Genomic DNA, 21888 nt, shown 5'->3' on the forward strand with positions numbered 1-21888 from the left:
GTTCTTAATTGCATAATTATCAATTACAAAAATCTAAACAAACGAACCATATAAAAATCTGAAAATATATATATATATATATATATATATATATTCAGCATTAGACAATCACATATTAAAAAAGCCAAACAGTTGAGAACTACCTGTTCAAGTGCTGCAAAATCATCATTCTTTTGGGATGAAGAAATCTCAAACTGACCGAGCACCCTATCATTCATTCCTAGTTTTTCAGAACCTCCCTGTTTGTCATAACTCATCTCAGCAATACTCCCCACTTCTGCATTGTTTGATTTTTCCAAAGATTTTTCTGACCCAGGCACTGAAGTTTGCACCATAGGAGAATGTGTAGATGGAGTAATAGAATCAAGAAAAGATGGGCGAGATCGATGACTGCCTAAACTTGGTTTATCTGCTGAAAATAGAGTTGGACTAGGTCGAAATCTAGAGTTAGAATATAACTACACACCACCAGAATCTTGATTCCGTGACTGATTATTGCTGCTACTGTCAGAGAAATGGAAGTTTCTGCCTTCAAACAAGTCTTTTGACCCTTTACTGAGTGTTCCATTGCTAAAATCAATGGACTCATTAGAGAATTGCTTACTACTAAATGTGGGCTCAGTCAAACTGCTCATGTGAGAACCTGTATTGTAAAACATAATATGCTTTCAATCACCCACATAAACAATTTATTATAGGGTTACCAATTCTAGAATTATATCTGAAAAAAGACAAGATTAGCAATGAAGAAGTCATCAGAAACCTCAAAGAACAAGTGCTGCAAGTGAGCTTACCGTTACGTGTGTCTGTCTGACTCTTTGTAACAGCATCATCAGCAAAAAGTGATAAACTCGAGCGTGCTGGCAGTTGGGATATTTCACTGTACTGAACATTCTCCTGTGCATCTCTGGAAAAGAAATTGGAGGAAACCTGTGCTTCAGTTGGAAGCTTATTCACCAAATCATTCATGCTTCCATTCATTTCAGGTATCGCAATGCCTCTAAAATTTTCCTCTTGTGATAAAAAATAACCATCCTTAGTAGTTGGCCATCCGTAGTCTGGTGTATGGGGATGGGAATTACTCAGTTCCACTTCAACTTTAGCTGGCTCATTACCTGCAATTTTAGTTTCATGTTTCTTTATCAGTTCTGATATATTTTCTGAAGATGATCTTCTCCAACTGTTTATATGGGGTTCTTGTTTCTTTGCAACTCGTGAAATATTTTCTGAGGATGGTATTCTTGAAATGTTTACATAGCCAGAGCCTGACTCAAATGAAGAAGCAGAATCCTGCCTTTTGGATTCTCTGGTATCTTTATGTGATGGCTGCAGCCTGCTATTGTAAATTTCATCTGACACATTGCTCAAAGTGGCAATTTCTGTGTTTATTGGCTCTGCTGCTGAAACTTTGACTTCAATATTTTCCTTGACAAATATTTCAGGTACCCCTACTTCATTAGAGGGGACCACTGGTACATGCAAGGCAGAAGTTGTAAATGGTGAGGGTTGGACAACAGAGCTGTTACTATCTTTACCAGTATTCTTCTCAGGAGCACTTCCATTTAATACATGTGCATGTGCACTCAGACTTCCAACAGATTGCTGCTCAGTCTGATTATTTTTAAGCCCAAATAAATGTGACTGTTCATTCAAAGAAGAAGAATCCTTCTTATCTCTCTCTTCAACTTTCTTCTTACGGAATTCCTCCAGCTGCAAGTCATGAGAATGAGAAATTACTCAAATTAAAATACCTAAGAATAAAACCTATGCAACAGAATGGACTATTATTGTGTATTTTCCAACAGAAGAGTGCATGGCAATATGGCCCAAAACATATTAACAGATGGCCCTTAATAGGAGCCCAAGGCTGTATTACTTATTTGAGGTTCCACATTTACATTTAAAAGGAGAACAAAACATATTCAATCTGATACTTGTGAAGTAGCTTTTCCCTTGTACTGAATAGATGTTTATTATTTAACAACAAACAGGAGAGTACTTGTACTCCTGACAACATAATCATGCCTCAAATCATTTCATACTGGGAAAAACTTTATTTCAGCAGGTCCTGCCGATGCTTTAGCCTCAAAATATATAAGCAATTATAGTTTTGAAAAGAAAGGAAACGAAGAAAATAACTTCACCTTTGTTGGAAAATGTAACTAGGTTCAGTCTTCATAATGTCTTATGTAATCATGATTTTATGTATTTGATGGAAAGAAAAAGAAAAAAAATATGCATACATACATACATATATATATATATAATATTATTATTATTATTTATATCATGGGTTTCATGCTCTAGGTCAGTTTGTTTTAGGTCAAGCACCCATTGTGTGCTTCTAGGGCTTTGTCATTGAGTCAAAGAAGTCAAGGAATCATTGTAATATGTAAAAGACCCTATTGGGCATCATGTATCAAGTCAAAGGAATTTATGTAAGTCAATTTGTGTCATAATGACCCTCCAAGATCAAGTTGGTCTAGCCATCAACAAGTGGGCCTTCAAGAGAGGGCAAGTTGGCCTCATGATCACAATTCAGCTCCAAGGAAAGCATGTATATAAGATGGTATTCAAGCTCACTAAAAGGCATCCAAGAAGCTCGTTGAAGAGAAAGAAAGAGAACAAGAAGAAGAGAGAAGAAGCAGAGAAACAAAGGAAGGAAAAACGAAGTTTTCAAGGACTGTTTTTGGACTACATATTCTCACACGTGCAAAAAAGTCTAGGGCAACATTTGTTGCAGAAAATTACAGTCATCAAAGGAGCCAAAATCAGGTGCCCAAAAGATCAAGTTTTCAGGCCGAGTTGTCAAGGAAAAAAGGCTCTCCAAGCGTAGCAAGAAAGAGACAATTTCACCATCTTTTCCCACATGTGCCAATTTAGGGTTTCTGCAGTTAAGCCGAAATTGCAGGCCCGAATTTTTAAAGTTGAAGCAGTTTTGACGCAGGCTGACTTGGGTTGACTTTGAGAAGAAGAAAATTCATCTGAGAGGTTGACTTCGTATTGGAGTCGTCTTTGTCTTGGGTCTTAGGTCATGGAATTAGTCATTTGAAGATTCTATAAGAAGAGAAGAATTCTTGTGGGTTTTCCTCTCAAAGGGAGAAGTTTTGGCCCTGGCTAACAGCCAAAATTTTGTGTCCTCTTGTTCTATTGATATTCATAGTTTGGTAGTTGTTTGATGATAAAGAACACCATAATAATCAAGCAAAGAAGAAGCTAACTACAAGTATATCAAGTTAAGTAAAAGAACATCACAAGCAGTTATCAAAGTAAAGAGAAATCACCCTAATCTAGCTGCCCTTGATTTCTCAACATGGTATCAGAGCTAAGGTGACAACAAGAAGAGGCAGCTTGAAGATCATTCAATTGAAGAAGGATACATAATGGCCAAGCACAAGAAGAGCACCAAGAAAATCAAATCATCAAAAGAAGCATCAAGGACATCTAAAGACCCTATCATATTGAAGGAAGAAAAACTCGTGGAAGAAGACCTCAAGGACCCTACCTCCATTCAAAGAAAGAAGAATGTTACACTTATTCTTGGAAGCCTCCACATTCTACATTATCAACCTAAGGAATCAAGAAGAGCAATTCATCATCATCTAAGTCATAGTGATCTCCCTCTGATTGAAGAAAGGATCACATATCAAAGTATCAAACTTCTTTGAACGAAGAGGAACATCTCTCCTCATAAAGAAGCACTGTCATTCTTGAAGAAGGAAGACATCATCAAGAAAGCATCTAGTGGAAGACACCATCAAGGAGGTATCTTCATTTAACAAGTACTTTATATTTTATGTCTCAATCTACAAACAAAATGACTTCTTTCTGAAAGGAAAAAAATAAACTGTTTGGAAACTCGAACTACCTTGCATGGAAAAAGAGAATAGATTTAATTCTCATGGAGAATGAAATAATTGAATATGTCAAGGGCTCAATCACCAAACCACCTCAAAAGCAATCTCAAGCACTATCAAAGTACATGAAAGGAGAAATAAGGGCTCAAAGAATCTTCATTGAATCAATAAAAGATTCTTTCATCCCCTATGTATTAAAGTTAAAGACATCTAAAGAGATCTACGAAAAGTTGGTAGAGTTGTTTTCTGTAAGTACCGCAGGAAAAATAATATCATTAAGAACCGAACTATACAAGATGAAAGTATCAAGAGAAGAAGTGGTAGCTTCATATCTCATGAAGGTATCTCAAATTAGTGATCAACTACAAGAACTTGGGGAACTATGTCAGATCCGGAGAAGACCACTCTAGTATTCAATGCATTACCAGATGAATGGGGCAACTTTTGTATCAAGCATATATGGAAAGAAGAAAACCACCCCATTCAGTGATCTATGGTCACTATGTAAGATTGAAGAAAGCAGATTAAAGGCAAAGAATGATGTTGGATCAAATGAACAAACACAAGCATATGCAGCAATGACAAGGAGGAAAGGGAAATTTGGAAAGTTTGAACCTCGAAAGAAGTTTCAAAATAAAATTGATATGTCTAAAATCCAGTGTTATGAATATGGGCACTTCAAAAGGAATTGTCCTAAACTCAAGAAGGGCAACAAGAAAAAGAAAGAAAGAAATGAAGCCCATGTGACTGAAGAAGTAGAAGACAAAGAAGACAAAGAAGGAAGAGGTGAAAGAACTCTACTATTAAAAGATCTTTCACATACATTTATTTTCTTTTTTTTCAGTATATCGAAGTTAGCAAGTCATGCTAGGAAGCATTACAGTCATGATAAGATGCATCATTCTTGAAGCATGAAAAAGGATATGATTGACGCAGTCACCTTACATGATAAAAAGTAAGTAGCTCACGGCATCATCATTAGAAGCATGTAAGGATAGCCGGAATAAAAGTTTGAATGGTTAAAGCAAGTCATCTAGCAAGATAGAAAGATAGATCATTATACATCATCATCACTAGAAAGAAACATTTGCAGAATCAAGGATCACTAAGATCCTCGATTGGAATCTTTGTTAGAAGATTCACCTCTACTTAGAAGAAGCAAGTAGTGTACGCTCCACCTAGTGTGGGATCCACAGTTTAGAAGGAAGAAGGTATGGCAACATAGAAGTGCAGCATGACTAGTTGAAGCATTTTCATCTTCAAGAAAGGAAAGGGAAGTTGCTGAAGGAAGCCTAGATGATCACATGAAGGAAGAGGTATACATATATTTGTTAACTTTGATAGATGGATAAAATCATGTCATCACTTGATTGTAGATAGAATGGTTAGAATGCTCTATATTATAAGCATGATTGAAGAAGAAAGGGACTCTTCCTTATGAATGATACATGAAGGCATGAATACTATGTGCCTTGAACTCTTCTACATGACGACAAGATAAAATCAACATTATGACCTCATGAACAATATGGGGTGGTGGACAACCATGGTTCCTATAATGAAGGAACTATGTATTGAGATCACAAGGAAGCAGTATATGATGAAGCTGGAAGAAGATTTCGTAAAGATGAAATCACTTGAGATAAGATAAGTAATCAACATCTGATAACAAAAAGGATTAACTATGACATCCCCATGGAGAAGGTATGAAGACCCTGATATGTATGATGGAGAAGAAGATCCTTGATAATAAATGTCTTGGAGATTGATTTGTATGATATGCAGGATGTTGATGTTGCAAAAGATGATATTATGACAAAAGGCCATCATGAAAAAGGTAATTATATTTCTGAAGTTCACTTTTTGATTTTGAAAGCAAGCATTTGGTTGGGTAGAAACAGGGGCTACCGAAGGAGGGCTACAACTAAAATACATAGACTTGGATGGAAAATCCTGGAAGGAACATGACTTGGAAAAGGTAGCGGTATGAAGGATAGCCAATTGATGACAAAGAAGGTCACTTCTTGATGAAGAGAAGAATGACATGACTATTGGTTCAACACTATATTTCGTTGAAAGGAAGTGATGTGCAAGATGATCGATGCCCTACGAAGAAGTTCTGGAAGAAGATGGCTCCATAATGAAGAAGTTGAAGTTCATCCATGACATGATGATGCAAAAAGAAGGAGCCTTACAAGCAGCTGATAATACCATGATCTCCACCGAAGAGCAGATAATTGTTGTTGGAATCAAGTCCCTCCTTAAGAGGGAGCTTGGGTATATTCCTTTTATAGGAACGAGTAGATCATCCCAAGTTGAGAGGGAGAGATAGACACATCATTCTTGTCTTCATGTCATGAAGAAAGCATGGAGGATTGGGTTAGCATCTAATACTGATTCTGATACTCTTTGATGATGAGGTAGGGCATCCAATAGGCAAGGGTAGTCGAAGAAAACATTCCATGAGGATGTGTAAATACAAGATGGGAATGATCCTAAAAGGACATACCTTGAACATCTAAATGGGGTGTGTACCTTGAGAGACAATGATGAAGGTGTCTATAAATCATTTATCTCCCAAGCATTGTACTCTAATCTAGTGGAGAGATAGAGTTGTCAGTCAAGGCCTTGCTATATGACATGTTGGTTGATATGATGAGATGCATTGATATAAGCTGATAAGATAGCTTATAAGATGGCTTACCAATCCGACTCTTCTTATGAGAATTCTCCAGTATGAAAATGACAATGTACCACATATGTATTATGAATGCCTCCCTAATAAAGAGGGAGTGTTGGAAAAAGTAACTAGGTTTGGTCTTCATGATGTCTTATGTAATCAAGATTTTATGTATTTGATGTAAAAAAATATATATGTATATTATTATTATTATTTTATAGCATGGGTTTCATGCTCTAGGTCAATTTGTTTTAGGTCAAGCATCCACCGTGTGCTTCTAGGGCTTTGTCATTGAGTCAAAGAAGTCGAAGAGTCATTGTAATATGTAAAAGACCCTATTGGGCATCATCTATTAAGTCAAAGGAATTTATGTAAATCAATTTGTATCATAAAGACCCTCCAAGATCAAGTCGACTTTTAAGAGAGGACAATTCGACCTCATGATGACAATTCAGCTCCAAGGAAAGCATATATATAAGATGGTATTTGACATCACTAAAAGGCATCCAAGAAGCTCGTTGAAGAAAAAGAAAGAGACCAAGAAGGAGAGCGAAGAAGAAGAGAAACAAAGGAAGGAAGAACGAAGTTTTCAAGGACTGTTTTTGGACTACATATTCTCACACGTGCAAAATGTCTAGGGCATCATTTGTTGCAGAAAAATACAGTCATCAAAGGAGCTGAAATCAAGTGCCTAAAAGATCAAGTTTGCAGGCCAAGTTGTCAAGGAAAAAAAGGCTCTCCAAGCAAAGCAAGAAAGAGACATTTTTCACCATCTTTTCCCACACATGCCAATTTAGGGTTTCTATAGTTAAGCCGAAATTGCAGTCAAGGAATTGCAAGTCCAAATTTTTGAAGTTGAAGCAATTCTGAAGCAAGTTGACTTGGGTTGACTTTGAGAAGAAGAAGAAGATTCATCTAAGGAGAGGTTGACTCGGTCTTGGAGGAGTCTTTGTCTTGGGTCTTAGGTCTTGGAATTCGTCATTTGAAGATTCTACAAGAAGAGAAGAATTCTTGTGGGTTTTCCTCTCAAAGGAAGAGGTTTTGGCCCTGGCTAGCAGCATATATATTGTATCCTCTTGTTCTCTTGATCTTCATAGTTTGGTAGTTGTTTGATGATAAAGAACGCCATAATAATCAAGCAAAGAAGAAGCTAAATACAAGTATATCAAGTTAAGGAAAAGAACATCACAAGTAGTTATCAAAGTAAAGAGAAATCACCCTGCACCCTTGATTTCTCAACAGTCTTCACTATAGATTTGAGTAGGGACAAACTTGGCAAAATAATGCATTCAGTGCTAATTTCTAGTAAATTAATTCATTGAAGTAGTGCTAATTTCCAAGGCATGTTTTCTAAGATATTAAGCAATCGATTAAAAGGCACTTGAGAGACTCTACCATCAACAAAATGGATCTTAAGTTTTAACATAGAAGCAAACTGGATTATATTCCAATGAAGATATTTATAGAGTAGATGTTGCTAACTTGCCAGTAAGCCCTAACAATGATAGTTTTGGAACACATTTCACATCACAATAAAAATGAGTAGACACTCGTATAAGTAGGAATTCATTTTCTTTAGTGCATGCAAAAGTGAACTATTGGGCTTTTACCAATCACACCCCTTAGAAAAGAAGTGATTTGGAGACTTCCCCATGTCACAGAGGCCACTAAAAATGAAACCATGAGCAGGGGAAGTACCCTATGCAGACCTCCCAGACAAATGGGTGCCTAATAAGTAAGCATGGAATCGTGGTATGGGCCTAAGCTTCACCAGCTCAGGGTCAGTCATTAATAATAGAAGTTTGATGCTTAACATATTTGCAATAAAGAATTTACTAAAGACTATCCAGTGCCAATGCAAACCATCATGAATACTACATTCCAAAACAAATGTCATTGTTGTTATGGAACCAACTAAAACTAGAAAGAAATGATCTAGACAATATAAGAATAAAGAGAAATTTCCATTGACAAAATAGCAACATCCATGTCTATTGTTAAGACAAGTTAAGGCAACATTAAGTTGATTTACTATTTCTACAGTAAATACAATATGTAAGATGTTACACTTGGCTTGTCAGATATTTTCAACATGTATGTTAAAATATCAATCGACTTCTCTAGTCTAGAATTCTTAGAGTTTATTTTGAAGGGGCCTGTTAATATTAAAGAAGAAGCAAGTGAAAGTTTTGCATCAAGGCAATTCAGCCAAATATGGCACATTTTCGATCTATCCATCAGAACCAAAATTGACCTTGTAGACCCATTTATAGCAAACAATATTCATGCTCTTGACTAAGGGGACCGATTCCCAATTTTGATTCCTTATCAAGGCATCATACTCCATAGGCATGGTTGCCTCCCATTCAAAGCAATTTTTGGAAAATATATTAGTAGTGACATCTTCATCCCTATCTACCTTGGTAAGAAGGGCCTGTAGTGCAGGAGGTTTCTGATGATGTTCTAGTTCACCTTTTGGTGGAAGAAAATTAACAAATTCCAAAAATGTTGATGTCACCCACTTGGTCAAAGGGTTTGGCCTAGCTGGAGAAAGAGGCGTTGGTCAAAGGGATTGGCATAGCTAGAGAAAGAGGCATTGAAGCCAAGAAATGGATCAAAAGGTCTTCCTCAAGATTCTTAAATTGCTCGGCAACAGGATCCAAATGAGTCATCAATAAGATCCTCATCATCAACATCTAGTTTTCCAATCATTATATGAGGAGAACTTGAGAAAACACTTGTAGGATTAAAAGGAGGATCAACATCATAATGTGAAGGAGAAAGATAAATTGAAACATGTTCAGAATCATCTATAAGATGTAATGAAAAAGCTCTTGGTGGACCCTAAGTAGGAACTTCATCAAAGATAACATCTCTACATTTAGTCACCTTGTGAATTGAAGGATCATATGGATGATATTCTTTGGAAACTTAATTATAACCCACCAAAATGCAACAGTGACTTTTAGGGTCCAATTTTTCATTATATTGTTTATTACCTACAAGAAAGAGTGGAGAGAGATCATTACAAAATGTATTTATAGACAATACATTCAAGTCATTTAAGTAGAACTACCCTACAAGCTCAAACCCAAGATGGCCTTTTATGCAAAGAATTTCATGGAGATGAGGGATGACCTCATTACTAAACTAGCCAACACATGTTGCCAATGGATGCAAAGATTCAATATTTCTCTTGGGAAATTCAAGATCAGTTCATTCTCGCTTCAAGTGGAAGGCCTAGGTGTTAAAAAGGCTAGCAAGGCTATATCGTGCAAAAACACACATGTAAAAAAAAGAATACCATAGTTGCAGACCAAGGGACAAAAGGAGCATGGGGAATTAGGACCAATGTTGCACTAATCATTATCGGGATATTATTGACGCGGGGAAAAATTGGAAAAAATTGCGAAAAAATCGGTAAAAATTAGGAAAAAATCGTAACATACAAAAATATTCTTTTTTTGCAATTTTTTTAATATCTAAAGCATCTACAACATGCCTACGGGGCTTTAGATTGACGATGAATGGGTGCGCTATTAAGGCACTCCTTGCAATAGGTCACCAGTTCAAATCCCCGTCGGTACTTAGGTTAGTCTTAACTAGAAAAGAAAAAAAAAAATAATAATAAAAAATAAAATAAAATAAATAAATAAATAAATACATTAACACATAAATATGATAAGAGAACTAATATATAAGATGTTTAATATCATTTCTAGTGCCACATGACACATAACAGTGAACCATGTCCTGAATAGTAAGTCCTAACTCATGACTCCCAACTCAGCCTCAAAATATCAACAAAAAATATGATAATGTATCTCATATCATGAGTCATAATGTCATATACAATGAAATGAACCAAATAACTAAAGTCTAATACTACTGATTTCCTTTGCCCCTCTAGATGTAGATGTCGATGGAGTTGGCAGTAGACTCTACTATGCTCTAGGAGGTACTGGAGGTAGACCACTTCCTCTACTTGTGACGGGGGTAGCTTGGGTCACCTCTTCCTCCTCATATTAATAATAATAATAATAATAACAACAACAACAACAAAAAATCCACGATTTTTCATAAAAATCAGCAAAAAAAAACCCCGATTTTATCTTCTTTTTGAAAAAATCGCAATAAAACGATTTTATGGCGATTTTTTTGCGCTTAGTGCAACACTGATTAGGACTACACAAATGGCGCACTACGACTGCACAAACAAAAAAAATAAAGTGGATTGATATTACAATATATTATAATATTAGAATATATTGTTATAAAAGTAAAGAGGCACACAAACATATAAAGGGGTGTTACCCCCATTCAGTGGGATATGGATCAGAAGGGACAGGTGTCCTTGTGTGAGCCGTAGAGGGTCCCTGGAGACCCCTAAGGGCATCAAGAAATCCTGGAAGCCACGGGGCTCTAAGAAATCCTTGGCCTACCCGAGTTGGACAACTTGGAGGTAGTAGCACAACCCAAGGCAATGCACGTGCAGAGAAGGGGGTGCGCTTCTTGGGTGTGGAGGCTAATGGTGGATGTGAGCCTGTTGGTTGGAGGCTGCAAGCGTTTGGTACCTTGGCCCTGTTCGCATTAAGTACAAAAGTCTACCCAACTTGGGTAGTCGTTGCCATAGTGAAGTCATGCCCCTAGCTAGAGGGTGACCGACTGCTAATCTATGGTTGGGTGGTATGTTCGAGGCCTACAACTAGTCGGCAAATTTTCACAGATAAGTGTCTGAAACTCATTTTATGCATGCCTACGATTTATGTTTTATGTTTATGTTATGTATATGTATCATTTATGATTATGGCATCATTATCTATGGTCGTGGCATCACCCCTAGTTGGGCGACTAGGGGATGTTACAATTTTACTCTGCAAAGACAAAGGAGTTTTTCATTTTCTGGTGCCTCGTCTATTACAAGATCTAAGGTTGGTATTATTTCCTTTTTAGTGAGTCCCAAAATTCCCTCTCCATCTTCTGCAAATATCAAGAACAATAGTCCTTCGCGTTATTCATGAGGGTAATTATTGAACTACGGATTTTCTTCACTTGAACCACCACCAACACCGAATATTGCGAGGAAAATCGCCTCCTCATGGGTGCTTCAAGCAAGATGCACCAAGAGGCAAGCAAAGGAGCAGTGCCACCATAGCTTCTACATATGTGAGATCACAAGGTAATGTTTGACCTTTGCCCACAAGCCCCATGTGACAATGTCATGTTCAAACCCTACACAAATCTTCCGATCACAACAAAGATTCCTTTTCCCCTGTGTTTTCTTCCAAATATTGGCATAGGGTAGCCTCTTCTAAGGAGCATGATACTCCATAGACCTACTCTTCTAGCGCCTTTAATTTATTCAAATAGTTTTCCATCAATAATTTAGTTGCTTTAGCCTTGAGTGGTAAGAGAGATCCACTCGCTATTAGTAAACTTGAAGGGTAGAGGATCTCCTTGTTAAATGGTGCTGGCAAAATGAGACCTTGTGCACTCTCGCCAAATATCTTCAGTTGGGACATTCTTCCAAGCTTTGAAACTCTTGACAAGAATTCTTTCTTCTTTATGGTTCTCGGCTTAGTATCTTACTACAAGATGACTTACTTTAAATTTTAGGTCTTAAAGATCATGGATTAGATCTGCTTTTATAAAAATTGCATTTCCACTCCCATTATTTATTGACGCTAATGTGCCTAGCAATCCCCTTGACCTAATTATGATCTCATTAAACATTAATAAACTTATCTCATCTAGAGATATGAGCCCATGCACTTGATCCAAAAATTCTAAAATGTGAAATTGAGTGTTCGTTTCCATACCATTTCTCATAAAGGATCAAACCCTGAACAACACAAGAATTCATTGAACCATCTCTGTAAAATTTCAGTTTTTTGGTTCAACTACTCCATTTTGGATGTGGATCGTATAGAACAATGTTATGCCAACAAATGACACAAGATTTGAGAAATGCTTGAAAACCACCACTAGCATATTCTCCTTTGCAAGCTCCTAATACATTTAATTGTCTTCTACTTTGATTTTTCGTTGATGATTTGAATTCCTCAAACACTTCATCCTTGGATTGAATGGTGTATATCCAAAGGAAGTGGGAGAAATCATCAACAAATGTAATGAACCACTTAGCTCCCCAAAGAGAAAAAGTGGCCATAGTCTCATAAATGTCACCATAAGCCAACTTGATCAATTTAGAGGCTTGCTTCACTTGTTCTCAAGGACTCTTTATAGTGTTCCCTAACATTCACACAAACCACAATGTGGTTCAACATGTAATAGATCCTCGGCCATCTACAACAATTCATATGTCTTAAAGACCCAAGCTTGTATGTTCCAAACATTGAAGCCATAAAATGTTGGTGACTTTGATGTTAATTACCACAGGTGGGACTACTTGCAAATCGATTCCAAACACCAAAACTCATCCCAATTAATTCATCACAATAACGATTAACCTGATGTAACCACTTCAAAACCATCATCTATGTCCTTTATAGTCCATCAATCTAGCCAAAATTCTACCTTTTTGTTGGAATGTGTTATGCGATAAACAAAAAGAAGATTGGGTCCAACTCCTAGAACATGAAGGATTTTTCCAAACTTGTCATGTCAGTGAAGACCTCACCACATCCTGAAACTAGTAAAGTTAGCTATCACCAATGATCACTTTCTCTTTGTCGTGTTGCTATCGATGATCATAAAGGAAGTGTCAATGCTTGGTCAAATGCTTAGTAACTCCAAAGCCAACATCCATTCCTATGAAGTATGGGAGGAACAATATGTGAAGTGCACAACCAAATGTGCCTATAAAATGTGTCCATCAAGTTCAACAACAACACAAAGAAGAAGCCTCCTTAGGAACAAAATGAAGCCTTCTAAAGTGCACCTTGATAAACCCAAGAGAAAAAGAGGTATCAACTTCTTCAAGAAAAAACAACAAAAAAACTTGCAATAGAATACCACTTGTTACAAAACAAAGAAAGGAAGAAAGTGTTGACTTTGAAGGATAATTAAAACCTCAAAAACCTAGAAAAATAAGTGTTGGCTATGAAAGAGGGCTTCCTAGGAAACCTTAGAAAAAGTGGCATTGACCTTGACTGAGGATTTAAGCCCTATGAAAAGAGATGATCCCAAAAACCCTAGTTCCACAATCATAAAAAAGTTATATCAATTATTGATTTGAGTAAGTGAGATTCATACCCACTCTAATACCATGTTGAGATTCGCAAGAGTTGGAAAGTGAATCAAAAGGGACCAATGCAAACCAAAATTCTGCAACAAAGAGAAACAAAAACCAACAATAGGGCAATGCAACAATTGAAGAGATGTCAAACAAGGAGCTCAACCCAAAAAAATAAAAATCAACCCAAGAACAAGTACACTAAAGAGAGAAAAAAACACAAAAATAGAGATAAGTGCAACATTTAATTATGCCCTCAGAAAAATCACTATCATTGAGAATGAATGAATCACTTGAATGATTAAAATAAAATAAAGTGGGGTGTTTAAACACAACTCAAGAGGCAGGTCACGTTTCCTAATATGGTTTTGAACCTATGTGTACAAGGTCAATCATAACCAAACCTACAAATAAAATAATGATATAATAACGTTGGTCATGGTTGTGAGTGGAAATTACACTATTTTCAACAAAAGATAAAATTAGAATAGATATGATAAGATAGTTTTATTAATGCCCAACAAATGACCACAAATGGGTCAATGGGGCTAAAATAGTACATCTAGTGTAACTACTAAGTGAGAATGCAAAAGAAACTCCTAGATCAATGCTAAAAGCAAAAAGATAAAGATCTGAGTATCGAGCTAAAATCCAAATGTCTCGCTAAGAGAGAATGTGAGACAAGGTGCAAGTATAAAAAAGATCCAAGAACCAAGAAAAATCTTCGTACTAAACAAAAGAGAGAATGTCAATGCATCCTAGAGCCTATTTCTTAGGACAAGTGAGGGGGCCAACAAACAAGTTTCCTATCGGATTCAACAATGACTGGGAAAAGGCCAATGCACTAACAAATAATACCATCTAAGGAGTGACCGAGTTTGAAGAGGCCTAGCTACATGATCCACAACACAGGAGCAAGAAAGCCCAAATGTAGGGGTGGCCTTTGCACTCACTTTGCATCTCACACTATTGTACCTAGAAATCACCTGTTTATGGTCATTAGATGGACACTAATAAAATTATATTATCTTATTTTATCTAAAATGATAATATCCAAGGTCGTGGGGAAGAAACTCACGATGAAAACCTAGCTACCCAATTGAATTTGGCGAGTAAAGCATTGGGAAAGGAGGGGAGACTCTAGGACATCCTAGCATTGATCCATCTATTTGTTTGTTGGTGTACACCCTATGTCTGAGAGCGACATCTCCTCTTAGGTGTCAAGGGGGTAGGTCGACCTCCCAAGGGGAATTGAGATCTAACTAATATACAATCTGAAGTATCATGGATATATCCCTATCTCTTGTTGTCCCCATCACATAAGACAACCGATAAGTATGAGGTGATCCTCCTGAGAGACTCCATCTGGGTCGAGACACACAAAGATAGAGATCTATGTCCAAACTCTCTCTCATGAAGAGACCAAGACATCCTTGGTCAATGTATTGAAAAAGTGGAAAAGAAGCTCCACAAGTCCTAAAATAGGCAATATTATCTCCTTCTAATCACATAGTAGATGGGACATCAGAATAATGAGATGGCCCTCCATTTCATACTCTTGTAACTCGCATAGCTAGCACCTTGTCTACCTACGAGATGTGGTGATTTATCTCAACTTGGAGTATGTGGGAAACCAAGGACGATCTTGTGTGCATGCATCCAATGTTTGTGTGTATGGAAGCCAGACAATAAGGCCATCTCTCAACACAAGGAGTGCTTAAAACAAAAAGTCATTTTCAAGGCAATACCCTTCAAAGGTGTGATCCACATGACTTTGATATAGTCTATAAACTTCCTCTCTAATTTTCCAATTCATGTCCTTAAACGACATGAAGTGACATACACATTAAGGGAATACATGAGAAACAGAAGATGATCTAAAGAGATGGCCAAAAACTACAATAACTAAGCAACCTCTCAATCCAACATCAGGCATACCCTAGGGTGTTGACCGAGTTAATGGATTTGAAAGAACAAAGTGTTAGATAGGGATACCAATCCTTCTTAAGGCAAAGTCCCCAAAGATCTGAACTCTATAAAGGAACAAGACCAATATGAAGATGGCTTAAAGGCAAAGAGACTAACCCCCAAACTCTGGTTGATCAATGGGTTACAAACCAATCTACTTACATCAAATAATGTGCCTAAGGAAGAAGGCCTAGACTCTCTCTATCTTAGCCCAATCAGCATAACAACTTGGTCCACAAACCTCAAAACCATAAAGGATCATGGGTTTGATAATCACATCCAAGAGATGCACCATGGACAAGATATCCTAGAAATGGTTATGAAAGCATTGTCTCTCATAAAGGACAAGGAAGCCATATCCCTTGTTAAGCCAACACTAGAGGGCATGTTGCAAGCTAAAACATGACCTCATGCACTGAACCCCCAAGTATGTATTTTCCATAATTATCTCAATCTCTACCCCAAAATGTAAAGAAGGTAATCGAAGATAACACAATTTAGTGCATTAAAGATCACAACCTTGGTTTTACCCAGGTTAATTGTCAACTATCAAAAATTGCAGAAGCTGGACAGCAATCGATTTGTCTCTATAGGCCATCAAGCAAGGAAGCTAAAAGGATCAGATCATCATAAACTAAGCAAAGATTTAAACATGTGGTGTAGGTGGCAACCCTGACAATCCTAAATATTCTCCCTAATAAAAAGACTCCAACTCATCGCTATACATCACAAAGAAAGTCAATGAGAAGGGTTACTCCTGCTTGACCCCAATGGTGCTCTGGATAAAATCATCAAGGTCATGCACTATATAGAGACAACCAACAACCGACCCATAGAGTCTTGTGATGGCAAACAAAAGGGTCTTTGAAATGCCAAGGTAAGGGGATGAGAATCGAGATAGCATCCAACAAATGTCCAGATTACAGAGTACATCAACAGCACTGCTCAGTACGTAAGTGGCAATACATGGTGTGAGTGCTAACGCCACTCTTATCAAAACCTAGAACAAAGCTAATCTTATTAGAGAAGTTGATAAAATATAAGATAGGATTAGATAACCAGTTGCCACCAATGTTGCTGGGCATTTGACTAGTTCCATGCCATCAGGTAGGCAATTTAGATCCCCTTGGATTAGGCGCATTAGTCTACACCAACACATTCACTAGAGATGCCCACAAATTAGGTGCAGTATGAAGTTAGAAAACCCCAAGTTAGGGAAAAGGTTGCATTAGAAAAATCCCAAGTTGGAGAAAAGCCTGCATTAGGAAAATCCCAAGTTGGATAAAAGTTTGCCAGTAGCTATAAGCTGCAGATTTATATATGAATTGGAACTAAAAGTTAGGAAGGTTTGGGGCTGCTGGAGGCAAGGAATATGTCCTCTAATGTTAATCCGTTTATTGTAAAAGCTGATTTTAGAATCAATCCTCATTAGCTCCGATACTATGACTATTGAATATATGATATATGCCCCTGTTTAACAATTTTCTGTTGCGAATTCTTCTGGCAGCTGTCACATCAATGATATTAGAATCTGATCAAATTTTATTTGAAGATTTGTGTTCAGGTTCCCAAAACAGTTGCCCAGCATTTCCCCTTATTTCCTGGGTTTCCTTAGAGATTGCCCCAAAGATTCCAACAGTTCTGGACCTCAAGCCGTACCCTTCTTCAAATACTCGATTCCTATTGTTTCTCATTTTGGAATTCCGATACTTCAGGACACACAGATAATTTCTGAGCAGGCAACCATATACACGTTGCCACAAGTTCACAATACAAGTAAACTGCTATTACATTTGCAAAAATTATATTTGTTCAAAGCCAATTCAACCAAATAAACAGCATTTCGTCTTCCGTGCTGTATATCGCCATAGATCAAGCAGTCGAATAAAGACTAGAGTTAGGCATAATACAAGTAAATTGCTATTACAGAAAATTTCAGAATCTTTAATTGCCCGAATTCATGGACTGGAACCTACCCGACGTCTGCCAGCTTCAAGGTGATCCTTCCGGGAAATGGCAGGAGATGGTGCGACCTGCGACGAGGCCATCGAAGATAATCCGCCCGCTCCTTAGGGATGATGCCCGGACTGCCCTGTTTCTCTGCATTCAATAAAGTGTCTACAAAGCTTTCTGGCCGACAACCGCCCTCACCAATATGCTCAGCACAGCTTCTCTGTAAAACAAACCTTGTAAACCGCCAAACCCTACAGCTTTGTGGCTCTCAACAACCCTTGATAAACAGCGATGCTTGTTGTGCAAGTCCAGATCAGCCTTCTTACCATATTAAAATATCTTAACACCACAATGCGCCCTGAAACCATAAAAACCTCCTCAAAACTTGGCGGATCGGACTAATACCCCATGAGAATTTAAATAGCAGGTACAGGTATCAAGTCCTGTAAATTGTATCGAACTTTTGGTTCAACAAATCTCCGATAGAAGAAGAGAGCTTCCCCCACAAAAATATAAACTCAGATGCGCCTGAACATCGAAATTTCAAGAAAAAATACCCGATCGGGCAAATTTCCCATGCAAAAACCTAAAACTAAGGGTACAAAATAAGTTTCCCAATCGTGTTGCCTCACAGGATCGGAAAACCTTGATATTTATTTTTTTAAAAGCTACAATACACTGTTTCCTATAGCTCTGCCTTCACTCTGCCTCAATTCCGCGAGAAGAGCCCTTAATTGGACCGAAGAATCCCAGCGCTTCGCTATATACACAAAATAGCTTGAATCTGCTCCCAAAAAAATCGAAAATCGCTTAAATAACTTGCAGAAACCTCGGAATTTTCGCCGAGAGATAGATGTCTATCTCCCATGAAGCCGAACAGAACTGGATCTGAGGGCATTACAATCCAAAATCTGGAAAAATGGAAGCATTCATATCATTTCCCTGCAATGTTTTTTTTTGGTGTTTTTTTTATTCTGCTCGCCACTGATGGGGTGCTTTGCGTTTGCCCGCCCCTCAATGGCCCATCGAACATGCCGCCATAACTGACACGTGTGTAGAGAAAATAAACCCTACGCCATTTACATGTTTAGCTTGATTGGAGTGACGTGGGAACAGCGAGTCATATAAACCCGTTAACTTTTTAATTAGGAAGATTTTTGGAAAAAATCATATTTTTAATATTTGATTTATGCTTTTGGAACCAGTGAGTGTGGTTCATTTTCAAGGCAAAATGAAGAGACAGATCTTATTTAACCTTATTTTGAGATTTGTCTCTTTATCTTGTCCTGAGGATGAACCACACTCGTTCAAAACTCGTTGACCAAATATTGGAAATGTGATTTTTTCCGAAAATCTTCATAAATTAACATGTTATGGATCACACAGGGTTGAATTTGATTAATCGGTTTATTGTCAACGGAGGTCCTTTAATTTAGTGTTTTCAGAGGTTTTATGTAATTATAATTATAAATTTAAAATTGGCCCAATAGGTTGAATTGTGGTGAGGTGTAAATTTTATGTGAGTGATTTTCATTATTTAAATTGCAGTTTTATATATACATACATATACATATATATATATATATATATATATATATATATATATATATATATAATTTAATCCTTGATGGGATGGCCAACTAGGCTAACGAAGTTACGTGTGGGTATTTATGACTATCACTTTGTGGTTGGTGTGAGCAACGACCTCCTCGTCCTCTTATGGCATCTTGTGTACGGGGGGCATCATTGTTGTTTATGCAAAACCTCCATCAACCTCGAAGCAAGCAATAAGAGGCGATCGTCAAAGGTTTATAGAGGGTAGTGTGGTCTTCTACCAGGTAGTTTGGGCATGGTATCATTTTGGAGAGAGCAGCTCGAGTTCTAGGCATGGGAATAAACAGTATAGAAGGCACCTTGTCTTGGAAAGGTCGAGACTTCGTTGTTGGCATCCCCTCCCCAACCTTTCGAGTCAGTAACTTGGGTAATTTCCTTGTTAGTGTGTGGTCTCTGGTTTTTTTGAGCGGACGAGGATTTGGGCCTCGGGTTCTGAAGCTCATTCAAAGGTCTCGGTATGGGTGGGTGGGTTCTCCTCTACATCAGGGTAGAATTTGGCTTATCGTCCTCAGTAATTCTTTCTCGAAGTTCTGCAAGGTTAAGCGGTTTCCATGACACAAGTTTGTTAGAGTTCGAGTGGTCTAGTCAGTTGATATGATTAAGAAACTTAGTTTTGTTGTGCTAAAATTCCCTTCAGAATATATTAAATATGCTTGAGGATTTGTGAGATTGTTTGCAAGTTAAAACATGGGTTTTTGAGCGTTTTTATGTAATTTTTATGTGCAAATTAACATAAACAAATGATTGAACAGCAGCAAATGACAAACATAAACATCACCATAAATAGTATCACAGCATCGCATGATGAAGTATTTCACCCCTCCTAGGTTACATCTCATTGGTCCAGCTTCTAATGGCTTGACCTTATCTATTATGCTAAAAATGTGAATACATCAATTTAAAATGCTCTAAATGCTCTGAAACATGTTCCAATGGCTCCAGAATGCCCAAAAATGCTTGTGTAGCCTTATGCTCATGATTTGGTCAAAAACTGAAGAAGTTATGGCATTTCCCCATCTTCTGCTAATTGCACTGCAAAGTCCCCAAAATCTCGCATCATCCTACAATTTTGCTGAAAACCGGGGAAAATTGTAGGACAGTTAAAATGCCCGCTAACGCTTAAGTTCCGAAAATTGTGACCACGTGGGGGGCCATGTGCCCGTGGCTAAGGCCAACGGCCCACCCCCGCCGGCCGGACCCCCACTCCTCCTTTGCAGTGATCACATGCGCGGTTATGTCCATGGGCTGGCCCAACCTCCAAACTCCGCACCAATAAACTTTAAATAAACCACAAAGTCATATATGGTTAAGTGACAATGTATATGGTGCACTGGTATCGACTTTGGATTAGAGTTGGGAGGTTGTGGGTTCAACCCCCGCTGCCCCCTCTCTGACTATAACAAAGTTTTTGGTGGCCTCCCGTGCTACCACGTGGCGACATCTTGTTGGGCCACATGTCCAACCAATCAAAACCGCATAATTTCGACCAATAGATGAATGCCACTTGTCACATGGTGATTCGTCAAGGAGCCCATTGACCAAGTCAACCACCACATACCCTACCTAGTCAGCGCCATGTCAGCGGTATGGATTATTGACTAGCCTGTCCATTTTTTTAAATTCCTCTGTTTGGGAAAGTGAACAGAACTCGTTTCTGGAATCATATGGAGTCTGTTTAGCGTGAAACAAGATGCGGCAGATTCAGGATGATGAGCACTACACAATCATCCAAGTTCCACACCAATCCAACAACTTTGAATTTTGAGCTATTTTTCATCACCTGTTCATTCCTCCCCACTGGAAGCTTTTTAGACCCCAAAAGATCACTTTCAGTTGTCGAGTAGGTGAGGGTACAATTCTCTTACCTTTCCAATCTCAATCCATTTGGCCTTTGAAGGATTTGTTCCCTTGAGTCCCCCTCGAAGGTAATCCACATTCCCTCGTTTTGAAGGCCTTCTTCTTCTGTCAAGTATGGTGTCTTATTGTAGCTCATCAAGGTATTTCGGAGAAAAATTCTCTATGGAAGGAATTTGGACATTTTCTCTTTGATCTTCAATCAACGGAGACTCATACAACCTTAAGTTCTCGACATTAACAACAACATCAATTTGCATATATGAAGACAAATCCAACCTAAGGCATTATTACCAATCTTTTCCAAAATTCTGAATGGATAATTGGTTTTAGCTTTTTACCTTCTCCTTGAAGCCTCTCTTTGCTAACGTGAAGCTAAATTTCATCATCGACTTGGAACTTGTGATCTACACAATGCTTCTCGTGCCTTGCTTTATACTTGCCTTGACTCTTTCTAAGTTGTTCTTGCACTCTTTGGTGTACCAATTGGATTTGTTCAATGAACCTTCTTGTTTTGTCTATGTCACTATGACCATCAATAGCAACATCTTTATGTGTAGATAGATTGTGTCGGAGTTGTGTTCGCCGAGATTGCCTTGGAAAGGGACTGGTCACTCGTGTGAGAAAAGCCTGCAAAAGCCTTCATCGTCGCCATTGTATTCGCTCCCACAACTCTGTTAGTGGCTCTCATGTAAATGACATGTTAAGTTCATAAAGATTTTATTATTATCATAACTCTAAGTCTTATAATTGATTTTAGATTGTAC

At 37.8% G+C, this 21888-nt stretch overlaps 2 protein-coding genes across 2 annotated transcripts in view; both read right to left on the reverse strand.

Moving 5' to 3' along the window:
* Positions 1-335, reverse strand: part of LOC149244733 (protein BLISTER-like) — a 111536-nt gene extending 111201 nt beyond the window's left edge. Inside the window, exon 1 of the mRNA XM_089374979.1 lies at positions 144-335. Within this exon, the coding sequence (XP_089231105.1) occupies positions 144-335 (192 nt within the window). The remainder of the gene's footprint in view (positions 1-143) is intronic.
* On the reverse strand, positions 209-18671 carry LOC149244734 (uncharacterized). Its single transcript, XM_089374980.1, has 3 exons — positions 17677-18671; positions 795-1710; positions 209-643 (listed from the first exon to the last, which is right to left on the reverse strand). Exons 1-3 carry the CDS (start codon positions 17746-17748, stop codon positions 459-461), a joined length of 1173 nt encoding a protein of 390 aa, XP_089231106.1. The 5' UTR covers positions 17749-18671; the 3' UTR covers positions 209-458.
* Positions 18672-21888: the final 3217 nt, after the last annotated feature.

The sequence above is a fragment of the Pinus tabuliformis genome, chromosome 8 (genome assembly GCF_031772625.1).
Source record: "Pinus tabuliformis cultivar Carrire ecotype Pingquan chromosome 8, CPIR1, whole genome shotgun sequence".
NCBI classification, from domain to species: Eukaryota; Viridiplantae; Streptophyta; class Pinopsida; order Pinales; family Pinaceae; genus Pinus; species Pinus tabuliformis.